This window comes from Phyllobates terribilis, unplaced genomic scaffold, assembly GCF_046119375.1.
Source record: "Phyllobates terribilis strain yellow unplaced genomic scaffold, ASM4611937v1 Scaffold_2__4_contigs__length_985480577, whole genome shotgun sequence".
Lineage (NCBI taxonomy): Eukaryota > Metazoa > Chordata > Amphibia > Anura > Dendrobatidae > Phyllobates > Phyllobates terribilis.
In genome coordinates this window covers 749570320-749587358 of record NW_027362762.1, presented here as the reverse complement: position 1 = coordinate 749587358, position 17039 = coordinate 749570320, and the positions used below count along the sequence as shown (strand labels likewise).

Sequence of the window (17039 nt, the reverse complement as noted above, 5' to 3'; positions counted from 1 at the left end):
GCACTGTATGACTGCTGAGGCTGGAAATTGTACAAAGCAGTCATAGTGCAGGATTGGCTGCTCCTGCTTTAAAGGGAACCGGTCATGTCCTGTGTAGTATCTAAACTGCCCCCATTGCGTTGTTAGTAATGCAATGTGCATCACGAACACACTTTTTCCATTAAAATCTGCACTAATGTGTAAAAACTTCTTTATATACTTATATCCTACCTGCTTGTTTAGTCATAGGGGTGTGATTCATCTCATTTAATTCTGTTCCTGGGCTTGCGCTGATGTTACTAGTATCGGAGTTTAAATCCCGCTCTTGCGCCGAGTGTGTATTGGCCAGCCGAGCTTGCGCCGAGTGTGTATTGGCCAGCCGAGCTTGCGCCGAGTGTGTATTGGCCAGCCGAGCTTGCGCCGAGTGTGTATTGGCCAGCCGAGCTTGCGCCGAGTGTGTATTGGCCAGCCGAGCTTGCGCCGAGTGTGTATTGGCCAGCCGAGCTTGCGCCGTGACGAACAGCTCCAGCCACACATAGTGAGGCTGGGAACTACACACAGCTTCAATGCGCACATGCGCGGGAGCTGCTTTGTCACATTGCATGTGCGGCTCCTAGATCGACAATGCGCGGCTGGCCAATATACACTCTGCACAAGCGTGGCTGGCCAATATACACATTGGGATTTAAACTCCAATACTACTGACGTCAGCGCAAGCCCAGGAAGAGAATTCAAATGGCGTGGGCGGCACCAACCATGACTAAATGCGATGAATCACACCCCTATAATGAACGAGCAGGTAGGATATAAAGTTGTTTTTTACACATGATTAGTCCCCTTGATTTTAATTTTTCATTGCATCACTAACAACGCAATGGGGGCAGTTTAGATACTACAAAGTACATGACAGGTTCTCTTTTAAAATGTGTTTTTCACATTCGAAAAAAATAAAAACAATAAACAGCCCCTTAAAATGTCTCCTGAACATTACCATTTTATGTTGTTTTTAAAGCACTTTTTTTTATTGCTGTGGTCAGTGTAGTAATGCTATGCACGGAGCATCCAAACACCTAGTGAAAGCTGCTGGTCTGAGTAATAAAATGTTATCTTTTCTTGTACTGATTTTACTTTTGTTTTGCCACAATAGCCCCAGATACTAAAAAAACAAAATTTTTCATCTTTATAATCTGTTCACATTGGAGTATTACTAATTCTGCCAAAGTTGATTGCAAGAATAGCTGCGCATTCAGTGATTGCTGATGTAATGACAGAAACCTCAGAAGCTCAGGGCCAGAGGTCATGATTGGATTGCTTTATTAAGACTGATCTGAGAGTGTCATTGGATGCAGTATGAACAGAGTCCTACAAACTTGTCCAGATGCTCTGAATCTCAGTAGTTATAGCTTACTTGCTGTATTATGTATTTTTTCGTTGCATATGGATGCCTTCTTTTCTTATTCTCTATGTAGAACACCCAATTATTAAGTTAAGTAATGGTAACAGTACTGATTGCTCTATTTAATAATGATCTAACCCTACTTAATCGATGGGTGATTAACGCTCCTCCTGCAATCAAGCATCAACATTTAATTAAGGAAAAGTATATTTTGGCTTTAAGATAAGGTGCTATTATGTTACTCAGAATATATTCTTACTAAATTGTCTATTATGCTTTTGTAGGTTGTAATTCAGGGTAGTGATGACATTGCAAGCCGAGCAATAGATCTTCTCAAGGAAATTTATACTAACCTTGGTCCGAGGTTACAAGTAAATCAGGTAAGATTGTCCTGACTGTATTGCCTTTGAGAGTGTAGGATTGCAGGCATTCCCTGGCACAATAATGGTCTAGTGTAAGAAATTGCTGGAAATGAGTCCTATTAGAGAGGTCTGTTCTTCAGCAGTCGCTTGTTCTTCACTTTTAAAGCATTTGTTGAATATGCTGGTATATTACCCTGTACCTATCGCTGTACGGGCATGCTAATATGTATCACTGATCGTGTTTTCACTTAATTTTAGGTGGAGATACATGAGGACTTTATTCAGTCTTGCTTTGATCGCCTGAAGGCCTCATATGACACGTTATGTGTGTTAGATGGTGACAAAGACAGTATTAATTGTGCAAGACAAGAAGCCATACGAATGGTCAGGGTTTTAACGGTCCTCAAAGAATATATAAATGAATGTGACAGTGACTACCATGAAGAGAGAACCATTCTTCCAATGTCCAGGTACTGATTACTTGTAACGTTATATTCAGTGACTGTGTTCTCACAAACATGTCTTTTTGATTTGTCCACTGACTAAATTTACAAATCTTGATTATGAGATTAGGGTCAAAGTGCTTGGTTGTGGGCTTTAATCCGATGCCATTGTACATTTAAATCTAGGACACAATGTGATTGCAGTGATACATGTTGGGCCATCACTGTAACCCCATCCCCTCCTGCATGTCTCCTTAGATTACGGTCATATCTGATTACATGCTGCTTTCTTCCTTTTTGATTTTCAGGGATTTTTATAGATTTTTTTTTTTTATGCACACTTTATTTTTTTTGGAGAACAAGACTTGTATGGGCCATCTGGTTACACTTCTTTGTGCTGCTTTATTGTCTAATCAACTGATTTGGGTATATTGGAACTGATTCATGAAGGTGTTTTCACTAGATTTGTGGTCTAAAATGCCTTTTTTAATGTTACAATTCTTTTTTTGCGATTTGTAGTTCTGCAAAAATGTTCTGACTTATATTTACGCTAGTCCTGGCTAGCTTGGCTAAATAAGCAGTCACTTTAGTGGCATAAATTTTGCTAGAAATCTACTTCGGTCCCTGACTAAAGTAACATTTCTGGTGGAGCCTGTTGTAAGGTATGCCTAATTTATTAAAGTAGCATGCACGTCTTATAGAATGCGACTGCTGGAAAAAGATGCTCTAAATTCATTTAGACTACCATGTGCAACCAGTCTTAATGAATCGAGCTCATTGTCTCCGCATTAAAAAAGGGTTCTATTCTGGTGTTAAAGGGAACCTGTCACCAGAAATAATGCTATTAACCTGCTGATATGAGGTTAATAGCGTTATGCTGCCCGGCACCTGCATGCAGCTGAATGCAGCGGTGAGAAAATTAACTTTATTCTCCCCGCCAGAAATCTGTTTCAGTCATGGGGGCTGGGGTGCTGCTGGTTCAGTCATCGCGCTGAGAATATAGAGCAGCCACTGTAACTGCACCCTCGGCCCTGACAGACATTCCCTCTGCATTGTGGCTCAGCTATCAGTCAGGGTCGGGGGTGCGGTTACAGTCAGAGCTCTGTATTCTCAGAGCTGTGACTGAACCCGCGGCGCCCCCTACTCCATGACTGAAACAGAATGCTGACTGGAAGAATAAAGATCATTTTTCCCTTCACCCATGACAGCACATCTGAGATAGAGGATCCAGCCCTTCGAGGACAGGAAACCATCTGAAATAAAAGGGCGGCACCTCTTCTACGCTTCGGTTGGTTTCCTGTCCTTGATGGGAATCCTCATGAAGTAATCAGGCGGCTGTCATGCTGAAGAAACTTACCCAGGCCTGTACCGGCGCTGAAAGAGCGGGCTCTTGTCCATGGCGCCGGCCTTCAGGTGCTGGTAGCGCCGTCCGCAGGTTCCTCGGGGACCTGTTGCATGTGCGGGCGCAGGCAGTGCGGAGGTCCTGGGCTTCCGTACACTGCCGTGCTGCCCTCCCCCTGCCGCCCATGTGACCAGAAGTGACCGCGGTCATGTGCCTCCGACGTCATGGCATGGGGCATGCTGGGTAGGGTGTGCCTCAATGACATCGGGGGCGGCGCCGACGAAAAGATGGCAGCGCCCTGTATAATGCCGGCCTGCATGGCAAAACGCTGGTGGCGTCAGCAGCTGCAGAAACGGCGGCCAGGGGGAGGGGGCTAATCACCGGAAGGAGACAGCAGGGACCTGGAGGTGGCTGACCCCGCCCATCTCCCTATATAAAGGAGCACCTGGGGTCAGAACGCTTCTCAAAGTCCTGACATAATGTCTGACATGGAGCAACAGCAGCTGTCGCCACAGTCGCTACCGTCTTCATCACCACCTCCGCCTGCTCACCAGTCTAGAGGGTCCAGCGGAAGGAGCAGCAGTCATCCCAGTCAGAAGGGTAAGGCTTCTCAGGATTCCACGTGCTCCAGGAGGGATGTGTCGCGTATCCTGAAACAGTCTTCAATTCTGGTATCCGCGGTTTCGGGGTGAGTGATCACCATCTACCTTTTTCAAACACTTTCGTTTGGATCTATCCTGCCTATCTGACTTTGGTACAAGGGTGCTGCAAGCGATGGTCCGTCCCTAAGATGTTTCTTTCTCCAAAATTCTCTCAGGTGTGCTGTCATGGGTGAAGGGAAAACACCAAGGTTACTTACCGGTAGCCGGTTTTTCCAGAAACCATGACAGCACCCGTATATTCCCCCCCTTCTTTCTCACCATATGGGTGTGCATTTTTGTTGGGTGTTATTTGATGTGGTGTTGGCTTTTGTACATAACTCTTTTTTATGGAGGTCCTCTCAATGCTCTGTAACCAACTCAAGCGGGGGGGATGGAGGTGCCGCCCTTTTATTTCAGATGGTTTCCTGTCCTCGAAGTGCAGATCCTCTCTCTCAGGTGTGCTGTCACGGGTTCTGGAAAAACCGGCTACCGGTAAGTAACCTTGGTGTTTCTCCCCTCTGCATTCAGCTTCGTGCAGGCGCCAGGCAGTATAATAACGCTATTGACCTGCAGATTAACTGCATAGCTGCAGGTTGATGGTTGTTTCTGGTGACAGGTTCCCTTTAAAGGAGTACTCCGGGGAGATTAAAAAAAAAAGTATTTTAATGGCCATGCTTTCATAAACTACAAAGATAACATGAATAGTTCTGTTTCCAATGCTTGACCGTATCTGCAATTCAGTGTGACTTTGGAGCTGCTTCTCAGTGCTCACTCTCCCTTTTGGGATGTTTTGTCACATCAAAGGGTGTGGCCTGCTCCTGGCTACTAGTAACAGCCAGTCCCCTAATCTCAGTTCATGCAGTCTGAAATCAGGGGGCATGGTGGGGGTGTGGCCAGCCCCTGTCAACCTGCAGTTAGTCTGTGCTCAAAAACTAAACTAAAAAGATTTGTTATTGTCGTGCTTTTTTTTTTTTGGGCTAAATTTGACTCTCCTCCATGAATAACAAGATTAGAAATTGTGAAAACAGAATGATAATTCTCTGCAATTATGGTGTTTGTGTGTGTGTTCGTTTAAAATAAGTCTACACACACCTATTTAAAATACGACGTTTTCTCAAGTAAAGCCCCCCAAAACATACCAATAAGAATAATTTCTGAAATTTTTTTTACAACTTTTAAGGTCACTTAAACACTTGTAATCTATACAAATTGATTGAGAAATACTGAAATCCTTTTAAAGGTGGAGGTAGTAAAATAATGTGGTTGCATAAGTGTGAACACTAGGGTTGAGCGAGTATGTTCTGTCCGAGTATGCTCGGGCCGAGCTCCGAGTATTTATAGCTGCTCAGTGATATGGTTGAATCGCTCCCATGTGCATGATTTGCAATTGTTTGACAGTTTTATTACATGTGAGGAATGTGTAAGAAATAGACATTCCTCACATGTAATAAAGCTGTCAAACAGTTGCAAATCATGCACACGGGAGCGATTTAACCTGATCACCGAGCAGCTATAAATACTGGAGCTTGGCCCGAGCATACTCGGCGAAAGGGTTAAGAGTACATACTCGCTCAACACTAGTGAACACTCTTATGATTCAAGAAGTTGTCCACTTCTTGGACAACTTGTCAAACCCCAAGCAAAAAAAAAACATCATTTACTCTACTCCTGCACCTGAGGTGAGTGTAGGCTTTTTCATTTTGTCGGGGCCAAGCATTTAGATCAAGGAAGGAGTTGTCTAAATAGTAGACAACCCCTTTAAGGCTGTGGTTGTGCTCAGAATAACATTAAGTCTGCCAAAAGCAGTGAGAAAACGTGCTATTGTTTAAAACCAAAGTTTAACTTTTTGGCCATAATTCCAAAAGCTATGTTTGGCACAAAGCCTACACTGGGCATCACCAAGAGAATACCATACCCTCAATGAAGCATGGTGGAGGCAGCATTATGCTCGGAGACTGTTTGTTTTTCAGCTGGATCTGTGGCTTTAGTTAAGGTGGAGGGAATTATGAATAGCTTCAAATATTGGTTAATTTTGCAACAAAATTCTGCTAAAAAAAACTGAAGACAGAGGAATTTCACCTTTTCAGCACAACGACCCAAAACCATAACTCCAAGTCAATAAATGGCTTTGCCAGGTAGAGGTCGAAGTTGTAATGGCCCAGACCTGAATTGAAAATTTGTGGGTTGACTTTTTAAGAGGACTGTACGCAGCAGATGCCCTCGCAGTCTGACACATATGGCGCACTACTGCAAGGCTGAGTGGGCAAAGATTGGCAATTCTAGATGTGCCATGGTGATACTTGTACCAAAAAGACTGAATTCTCTCTTAAATTCAAAGGGTATTTAAAGTATTAGTCTAAAGGTGTACATATTTAGATCGTCCTTAAAACAGAGCAGATGGATATAACCCTTTTAAAGGTGTGCATAGTTATACAACCACGTTATTTTAGTTCTTTATTTTTCTTTTTCCACCCAAACAGATTTCATTTTGTTTTTCAATTGATTTGTGCAGATTATGGGTGACATTAAAGGTGAAAAAATTCTGAAATTGTACTTCTTGGTAGGATTTATTTTTCTATGTGACAAAAACATAATGTCTCTTACTATATAAATATATTTTATATTGGATGTTATGTATTTTTAATATACACTGCTCAAAAAAAAATAGGGAGCACTAAAGTACAACATTCTAGAAATCACTGAATGAAATATTCCAGTTGCAAATCTTTATTCATTCCATAGTGGAATGTTGAGAACAATGAAACATAAAAATGATCAATGTAAATCAAAATTAATATCCCATGGAGGTCTGGATTTGGAATGATCCTCAGGGATCTCCTCCCAGACCTGGACTGAAACATCAGTCGACTCCTGGACAGTCTGTAGTGGATGGAACAAGACATGATGCCCTAGATGTTCTCGATTGGATTCAGGTCTGGGGAAGGGGCGGGCCAGTCCATAGCTTCAATGCCTTTTTCATGCAGGAACTGCTGACACACTCCAGCCACATGAGGTCGGGCATTGTCATGCATCAGAAGGAACCCAGGGCCCACTGCACCTGCATATGGTCTCACAGTGGGTCTGAGGATCTCGGCTCTTTATCTAATGGCAGTCAGGGTACCTCTGGCTAGCACATGGAGGGCTGTGCGGCCCTCCAAAGAAATGCCTCCCAACACCATTACTGGCCCACTGCCAAAACCGGTCATGCCTGGAGGATGTTGCAGGCAGCAGAACATTCTCCATGGCGTCTTCAGACTCTGTCACATGTGCTCAGTGTGAACCTGCTATGATCCGTGAAGAGCATAGGGCCCCAATGTCAAATCTGCCAATCTTTGTGTTCTCTGGCAAATGGCAGTCGTCCTGCACAGTGTTGGGCTGTAAGCGCAACATCCACTTGTGGACATTGGGCCCTCATACCACCCTCATGGGGTCTGTTCTGACAGTTTGAGCAGACACATGGATGTTAGTGGCCTGCTGGAGGTCATTTGCAGGGCTCTCAGTGCTCCTCCTGTTACTACTTGCAGAAAGATGGAGCTAGCGGTCCTGCTGCTGGGTTGTTGCCCTCCTACGACCCCTTCCACGTCTGCTGGTTTACTGGCCTGTCTCCTGGTATCTGCTCCATGCTCTGGACACTGCTGACAGACACAGCTACCCTTCTTGCCACAGCTCGCACTGATGTGTCACCCTGGATGAGCTGCACTACCTGGGCAAACTCTGTGGGTTGTACTGTAGACACCACCTCATGCTACTGTACCTCTAGGGGTGAGAGCAATGACAAAATGCAGAAGTGACCAAAACATCAGCCAAAAAGGATGAGAACAGAGAAATGCTCTGTGGTCACCACCTGCAGAACCACTCCTTTATAGGGCGTATCTTGCCAATTGCCGATCATTTCTACCAGTTGTCTGTTCCATTTGCACAACAGCAGGAGAAATTGATTCACAATCAGTGTTGCTTCATAACTGGACAGGTAGATTTCACAGAAGTGTGACTGGCTTGGAGTTACATTGTGTTTAAGTGTTCTCTTTATTTTTTTGAGCAGTGTATATTCGTTTGTAATCCGTCATTGATGCCCCATTATGTGTTTTTATTTTTCCTAACCACATTTGGATTATATTTCATAACTTTAAATGTTTATGCATTCTAGGGCGTTTCGCGGCAAACACATAACTTTGGTTGTGCGATTTCCGAATCAGGGACGTCAGGTGGAGGATTTAGACATATGGTCTCATACAAATGACACAATAGGCTCAGTTCGGCGTTGTATACTTAATCGTATCAAGGCTAACAGTGCACATACGAAAGTTGAACTCTTTATCGGTGGAGAGCTGGTGGATCCTTCAGAAGACAGAAAGTTAATTGGCCAGTTAAACCTGAAAGATAAAACTGTAAGTACTTTTTTTTTTTTTTTTTTTTCAAACTAGTTATCTTCAGAAAATTATTATAAATTGTTTTAATTGAATGTTAATTGTTGATATGGTCAGCCATAGATGAAAAAAATCATTTTTGAGTGGGTGGATTGCTCGTACTACCCACTGGAGCTCACACAATAGGCTGACTGTTCTGATTTTCCGCTAGCTTCTTAATACTGGTGGTCAAGGGTTTGGGCTGCTGTTTGTGTGATTGTGTCGCATTTCTCCTGTCACGTTCTAAGGAAGATTAAAGGGGTATTCCCATCTCCAAAATCCTATCCCAATATGTAGTAAGTGTAGTAATAATATTAGCAAATGCCTCCAATTAGAAATGTAGTATAGTTTTTTTTTTATTTGCTATGTCTTTCCTCCTGTGCAGTCATTGCAGGACCTTAGGTATCCATAGTTACGACCACTAGCAACTAGCTGTCACCATATCAGTGGACGTAACCATGGATACCTAAGGTCCTGCAATGCCCTAAATGGGTAAGTGACATAGTAAATCAGAAAAACTATGCTACATTTCTAATTGGAGGTATTTGCTAATATCACACCTACTACATATTGAGATAGGATCTTGGAGATGGGAATATCCCTTTAAAGAGGTTGTCCACTACTATGAACAATGCCCCCATCGATTTAAATTGTGGAAAATAGTTTTTGTAAATGCCTTGTGTGGTCTTTATTGCCTGTGAGCGGCGCTATCGCTGACTGCTCACCAGGCATCACGTGACTCCCCCGACTGCAGCCGGCTCTGACATCCGCTGATGTCACATCAAGTTCCGGCTGCAGCTGGGCGTGACCTAGTGACGTGCTCCCCCCTGATTGATGTGCGGTGAAACCCCAGCATGCAGTGCGAACTTTCCCTCTCTGCTTTCAGTTGGAAAGCGCGCAGTGGATGATGGGCTGTGAAGTGTGGTGAACCCCACCCCCCACAGCACGACAATCAGGGGGAGCATGTCACTGGGTCACGCCTGGCTGCAGTCGGAACTTTACGTGACATCAGCGGATGTCAAAGCTGGCTGCAACTGGGTCACGTGATGCCTGGTGAGCGGTCAGCAATAGCGCCTCTCACAGGCAACAATGACCACGGGAGGTATTTACAAAGGCTATTTTCCACAATTTAAATCGATGGGGAATTGTTAATAGTAGTGGACAACCTCTTTAAGTATTCTGTTGTCTTCTGTATAAATGACAATTCTGTATTAGTGCATGGATTCTCACTTTTATTGCTGCTGCCATAAGCACACACTACTCAAAAATTTCCTGAATTTTACACTGCAAAGATGAATTTGCTTTTTGTTACAGTTGATTACTGCCAAGCTGACACAGATAAGTTCAAATATGCCTTCGAGTCCAGATAGTTCTTCAGACTCCTCGACTGGGTCTCCTGGAAATCATGGAAACCACTTCAGTGATGGTCCAAACCCAGAAGTTGAAAGCTGCCTGCCTGGAGTGGTCTGTATACTTATTGAGTACCCACACATCTAACACTAATGTTGTTAATTTGACGTTTTGATTTTGTTTTGTCTTTTCCGTTTATTTTAATTTTTAACGTGCTAAGAGTAATTCGAATTAATTTTTTTTTTTCTTTATGCGTTTTTGAAAACTAGCTTCCATGACAACCCATTGATGCCCCATAATTGTAGAAATTTACCACATACTAAAGGAGCTCCACTCCTGAGCCCACTCCACAAACACTGACCCCTCCACTGACTTGCATGAATGATATGGCAGATCAAGCAGACTGCAATGAGTACTGAGCATTCACTTTACTTCTAGTCATAACTCTGAGTTTGTGTTTTTGACAGAAGACTATGCCAGTATTACGATCAAAAACTGTTACCCAGAGCACATAAAAGCTATTGTGAACAGGTCCTATGGGTTAAATGTTCAGCACAAATCTTATTGGGTACACCTCTGATTTCTTTGGCAATTTACAAAGTGCTAGTATACGCACCGATGCACTGAACTTTTTGTAACCATTACAATTAATTATTCTAATCTGTGATAGTATTTTTTTTTTCCGTGCTCCAGATAATGTCATTGCACCACCGGTATATCTCCTTTCTTTGGCAAGTCGCTGATTTAGGCTGCAGTCTAAATATGCCACCTTTACGTGATGGTGCACGTGTGCTGATGAAACTCATGCCACCAGGTAAATACATAGTCTGGTATATGTCACTACATATGTCTTTAGACTTATTCCTGAGCACCGTGATTCACAATGATCTGAATGTATTCAGATTTACCTGTCTGCTGGTTAAAAGTTTAACATCTTAAGGGGAACCTGTCATCTGAGGCATGCTGCCAGATCCATGGACGGCATGTATGAAAACTGGAGGATTTCAACCATGTATTTTTGAGCATGTACCTGCTGTCAAGTTCCCTTTAACATTTTACTTGTCTGTTTAGGAAATATTTACACCCCCCCCATAATTGCTTTAATTTCATATGAAATAAGTCTGCAGCGTCTTTTCCAATAACTGTGTTGTGCTATTCATTATTCTGCCTGAATATTTATTATTTTTTGTAAACTGACAAAAAGGTTGTTAGGGGGTGTGTTTACAGTCTGGCACTGGCACGAAGTGTGCATGATACGTCCCAAACTGGTAACAACCAGCTGTCAAATTTGTTCATGAATTCCTCAAAAGAAGAGCCGAGGAACATCACATTGCTGAGATAATTCTATCTCATGGTGAATACAAGTATTTAAAATAAAAATAGTCAAAAGAGCAGTAGAAAAGTAATTTTTGTAGATCTATTGCACTTTATACAAGCTAGCTGCATGTCTGACACTGCCTAATTTGTTCTTGTGCAAATTTAAAAACTAAAGAATTGTTAGTGTTTTCCCTCTTAAAAGCTTCTGGGGGGCCCATATCCTTTAAACACCTGGTTGCTGCTGGGAAGCCAGCTTTCAAACACAGCTGGATGCCCCATAGAGAAGGCAGAGGTGGTTATTACTGTATCTGCCTTACTGATCACTGCATACACAGCACTGTGCATGCAGGATAGGAATTGCAAATGGTGCTTCCTCCTCTGGACACACGGCAATCTTGTGATTGCTGGACAGGAGCCAGATTAGCCCTACTGTGCAGTCAGAAGGTTGCTTTAGCTCTAACTGGAACCAACATGCCAGTCCCATCTGCGAGGGAAATCGGCAATAAATAAAGGTATTTAAATGTTGAAGTGTGTCCCACTCAACATATGGTGGAAGTTGGCTGTGCTACACAGCTGGCATTTTGCCTCCAACAGCAGTGACAAGTGCTTGCTTTGATCACTCATGTTTACCCTTTAAATGCCGCTGTCAATATTGGGTGCCCATCTACCTACCCCACCCATAACATTATTGTGCATTACTGATGTGTTGCCATGCGTCTTTCAAAGGAAAATTTTTTAAAAGTTATTGCACTTAAAAGTGGAAAAACAAAAGCAAAAATTGGCCTCAGCAGAAACAGTTTAAAATGATTGAGGCTTTGTTTTTTAGTCTCTTGTGCCTAATACCAGTCGCATTTCTAGGTCTATGGTTCTCTCTGTAACAGTAGTGTACATGTTCGTATGACTTTTGAACCTGCCAGAGATCTTCCTATCAAACGCTTGAATTTAATTGATTTTTCAGACAATACTATAGTGGAGAAACTTCGAGCAATTTGTTTAGACCATGCTAAACTTGGAGAAAGCAGCCTAAGTTCATCCTTGGATTCACTCTTCTTCGGACAGTCAGCTTCACAAGTTTTATATCTGACAGAGGTGCGTTATAATGTAACAAATTCGGCCTACATTTTGAGACTATTTTTTAAGTATTGCCTTACAGTTAAACATTTTGGGTGTGCTCTCTGATTTCTAGGTGGTTTATGCCTTGTTGATGCCTGCCAATGCACCCTTGGGAGAAGATGCTAGTGACTTTCAGTACAACTTCCTGAAAAGTGGTGGTTTGCCTCTTGTGTTGAGCATGCTTACTAGGAATAACTTTCTGCCAAATGCTGATATGGAAACGAGAAGAAGTGCGTATCTTAATGCACTAAAGGTCGCCAAATTGTTGCTTACAGCAATTGGTTATGGGCATGTCCGTGCAGTTGCTGAAGCTTGCCAACCTGCTGAAGGATCAAATCCTGTGTCACCGGTAGGTTGATGATTTCAGCAGCTTTTTACATTCTTTAATACATTTATAATATAATTTATATATATTTTATTTTTTTTACATGTGCTATGATTTCACATTCTATTTAAAATCTACCATTTTTTATAGATTTAAAGTAATGCAACATTAACTCTTTATTGTATATTTGATTTTAGGCGACCCATGATCAAGCAGTGGTGCTACAAAATGCCCTACAGAACATTCCCAATCCAACCTCAGAATGTATGCTGAGAAATGTAGCAATACGCCTGGCACAACAAATATCTGATGAAGTAGGCACTGGACCTTTTTTGGTTTTGGAAACTCAGTTCACCACATAACCATTAATTAAAATTGTAAATTTTACCTTTTATTTAGGCTTCAAAGTTTATCCCCGATATTTGTGTAATTCGAGCAATACAAAAAGTAATCTGGGCATCTGGCTGTGGATCTGTTCAGTTGGTGTTTTCAGCCAATGAGGAAATAAGCAAAATTTACGAGAAGGTAATAAAAATGTATGCCATCTGGAAAAAAAAATAAAAAAAATTTGGGCAGCTTTTTTTTTTTGTCCTAATGCAACTGGAATTATGTCCTACTTGACACCATGGTGTCTGACTAAAGAAAACCAGAGTATTCTGACCCTGCCGTCACACTAATGTACAGATGTATGTCGGCAAGAACTGAGAACCTGAAGGAAAGGCGTATGACTTTGGCATGTGATTTAACAGAAATGATCTTACCGTGGGCATTTATGAGTAGTTTGATTGGCTCTTTGCACTTTAAGCTCCTGAAGCCCTGTGATTATTTGCATTATCAGAATTTCTGCATTGTGGGCTTTCAGATTACTTTCATTGCACTCCATGATTTTCTTGTGAACAAAGCACTGGACATTAACATTTACATCATTCTCATTTTGCAGACGAATGCCGGTAATGAACCCGACCCAGAAGATGAACAAGTTTGTTGCGAGGCTCTAGAAGCGATGACCTTGTGTTTTGCTCTGATACCAACAGCACTGGAAGCCCTCAGCAAAGAGAAAGCATGGCAAACCTTCATTATTGACTTGCTGCTACATTGTCAAAGCAAGTGAGTGTTTCTAGAAACAAATGACTGGTTATGTTGCAAAAGGATTTTGAGCTATTGAGCAGGTCCTAAACATACATGAAAGTAATGGTGTATTTCACAAACTCAAGGCAGACTACGCCATATAACCAGGTCTACTTCACATTTTTTTACTTTATCGTTCGTTTTAGATGTTCAACTGTTATAGATTAGTTTGCAATATTTGGGTTTAAAAAGTTGTTTCAAGTACAGTAGAAGTAAAATAACGGTCTGTATTGTCAGATTACCATCAGGTTTCAGTCTTTTTAACCCCTTTCTGGCCCAGGGCGTATTAATATGTATCTGTGCCCTGGTCCTTATGGGCCTGATACGTATTAATACGCCCTGGCGATTTCGCCCGCACACAAGCTGCGTGGGTGAGATCGCCGCCGGGTGTCAGCTGATTGTTACAGCTGACACCCGGTGCTATGTGCAGGAAGCGGTCCCGCACCCCTCCCGGCACATTAACCCCCAAAATGCTGCGATCGAAGTCGATCGCAGCATTCCGGTGGCAAGAGGAGGTAAGCGCGATACTTGCCTTCTCTGCCGGCGTCTCGCGGCCTCTGAGTCAGGTCCTGGATGTTGCCATGGTGACCCGACGTCATCATGACAACATCCGGGACACCAGGAGGCAGGAAGTTGCTTTGGTCATGCGCAGTGCATGACCAAAGTAACTTCTCCCTGTGCAGCAGTGACAGCCCGCATAGCACAGGGAGCTGCTGCTCTCTATGCCATGCAGGCGATCAGGCTGCAAAAAGTGAAAAGTCTGATAGTGGGACAATGTGAACAAGTAATAAAAATGTCAAAGTGAATTTTTTTTTAAAAAATGTAAATATATATATATATAGTACCCATAAATAAATAAATAAATCTTATGAAAAAAAAAATAAACCAATAAAAGTACACATATTTGGCATCGCTGCATCCGGAACAACCTGACCTATAAAACTGTCCCACTAGTTAACCCCTTTAGTGAACACTGTAAAAAAAAATAAACGAAACACAAAACAATGTTTTATCATCATACCGCCAAGCAAAAAATGGAATAAAACGCGATCAACAAGACAAATGTAAATATAAATGGTACCACTGAAAACGTCATCTTGTCCCGCAAAAAACAAGCAACCATACATCTCCAACGGCCGAAAAATAAAAAAGTTAAAGCTCTCAGAATAAAGCGATGCAAAAACAATTCTTTTTTCTATAAAATAGTTTATTGTGTAAAAGCGCCAAAATATATAAAAAATATATAAATGTGGTACCGCTGTAAACGTACTGACCCTAACAATAAAGCTACCTCATCAATTTTACCACACGCAGAACAGCATAAAAAAAAACAAAAAAACTATTTCTGAATTGTTGGTTTTTGTTTATTCTGCCTTCTAAAAATCAGAATAGAAAGCGATCAAAAATTGTCACGTGCCCGAAAATGGTACGATTAAAAACGTCAACTTGTCCCGCAAAAAACATGACTGTCAGCCGAAACGTGGAAAAATTATAGCTCTCAAAATATGGCGATGTAAAAACTAGTGTCTGCTAATTTTTCAAGTAAATTTTACATTCAAAAAGTTAAATGGCGCTCCTTCCCTTCCGAGCCCTGCCGTGCGCCCAAGCAGTGGTTTTTCCTCACATATGGGGTATCTGCGTGCTCAGGGGAAATTGCTCAACAAATTTTGGGGCCCATTTTTTCCTGTTACCCCTGTGAAAATAAAAAAATTTGGGTCTAAAGTAACATTTTTGTGAAAAAAGTTAAATGTTCATTTTTTTTCTTCCACATTCCAAAAATTCCTGTGAAGCACCTGAAGGGTTAATAAACTTCTTGAATGTGGTTTTGAGCACCTTAAGGGGTGCAGTTTTTAGAATGGTGTCACTTTTGGGTATTTTCTGTCATAAAGACCTCTCAAAGTGACTTCAAATGTGATGTGGTCCCTAAAAAAAAATGGTTTTGTAAATTTTGTTGTAAAAATGAGAAATCGCTGGTCAACTTTTAACCCTTATCGCTCCCTACTAAAAAAAAAATTTTGGTTCCAAAATTGTGCTGATGTAAAGTAGACATGTGGGAAATGTTATTTATTAACTCTTTTGTGTAACATATCTCTGATTTAAGGGCATAAAAATGAAAATTGCGAAATTTTCGCCAAATTTTCGATTTTTTTTAAACAAACGCAAGTGATATCGAAGAAATTTTACCACTATCATGAAGTACAATATGTCACGAAAAAACAGTCTCAGAATCAGGGGGATCTGGTGAAGCGTTCCAGAGTTATTACCTCCTAAAGGGACAGTGCTCAGAATTGTAAAATTTGGCCTGGTCATTAACGTGCAAACCACCCTCGGGGGTAAAGGGGTTAATTTATCTTTGTGGCTGTTCTAGTTTAGAAAATCATTTGACACCCTGCTACCAATGGTAGGTCTTGTGTTAAAGTGCATACATGGGCTGGCTTGTATATTTATAGTGTACAGATTTTTCCCGAGCTAGGCTGGGGCCGTGTACTTACCATGTGACTGTATGGGGTTAGCGTCTTTCCATTCACCTCCATTTTCTCCCTCACATTCCACTGTTAGTACAGAGTTGATACTGGGCGCAACAATCTTGGTCAAACATTTAACCTGAAAGCACAACATTATTTTTTTAGGGAACCCTCTCCTATGTGATGGCCATTGATTTGAAAGATTGTCAAGCAAGACTAGGTTTGCATTGGAAATGACTGGCCGGCCTCTGCTTCTGGCATTATTGGCTGTTTGGCTGTATTCCCTCCAAGCCAAGCAGGATATCGCTAATGAGATTTGCTTTTGTGACCCCTTTACTAGTGTAAATATTAAATCTTTGCCAGAATAGTCTCCTGTTTAAAGTGCTGGTCTACCCGATTATTTAGCATGAATATTACAAAGTTTTGGTTACTTGAATGTATGACCATTTTGAAGAATGTTTTCCAGTTCAGTCATGGCTACAATAAAAATGGCCTTGTTTCCTTTGCAAGTTTATTCTCCTTCCACAAGAAATGATATGAACTTTAAAAAAGTGTTATTAGGAAATGCATGTAAAGCACAGAAAATAATGGCAGCGAGTATATTACAGCACAGAAAACAGGGCTTTCTGTCTGTTTCTTATACTGTCTTGACAATTATTGGGTTGAAAGATTGAACAGCATTTTTATACACAAGAACACTAATAATAATAATCTCTGACTTCAGAATGACGTGTTTGGTTTTTTTTTTTGCAAAAAATAAAAATTTCCCCTC

General features: G+C 41.7%; 1 protein-coding gene across 4 annotated transcripts in view; it reads left to right on the top strand.

The window, feature by feature from the left end:
• The window catches only part of USP9X (ubiquitin specific peptidase 9 X-linked), a 123267-nt gene that overhangs the window by 69618 nt on the left and 36610 nt on the right, over positions 1-17039 (top strand). For all 4 annotated transcript variants that reach the window (XM_073667274.1, XM_073667273.1, XM_073667271.1 and 1 more), the window contains exons 17-26: positions 1660-1755; positions 1996-2207; positions 8311-8551; positions 9884-10033; positions 10613-10733; positions 12195-12325; positions 12423-12698; positions 12872-12988; positions 13074-13199; positions 13615-13781. In XM_073667274.1, coding sequence (XP_073523375.1) covers positions 1660-1755; positions 1996-2207; positions 8311-8551; positions 9884-10033; positions 10613-10733; positions 12195-12325; positions 12423-12698; positions 12872-12988; positions 13074-13199; positions 13615-13781 — 1637 coding nt within the window. The remainder of the gene's footprint in view (positions 1-1659; positions 1756-1995; positions 2208-8310; positions 8552-9883; positions 10034-10612; positions 10734-12194; positions 12326-12422; positions 12699-12871; positions 12989-13073; positions 13200-13614; positions 13782-17039) is intronic.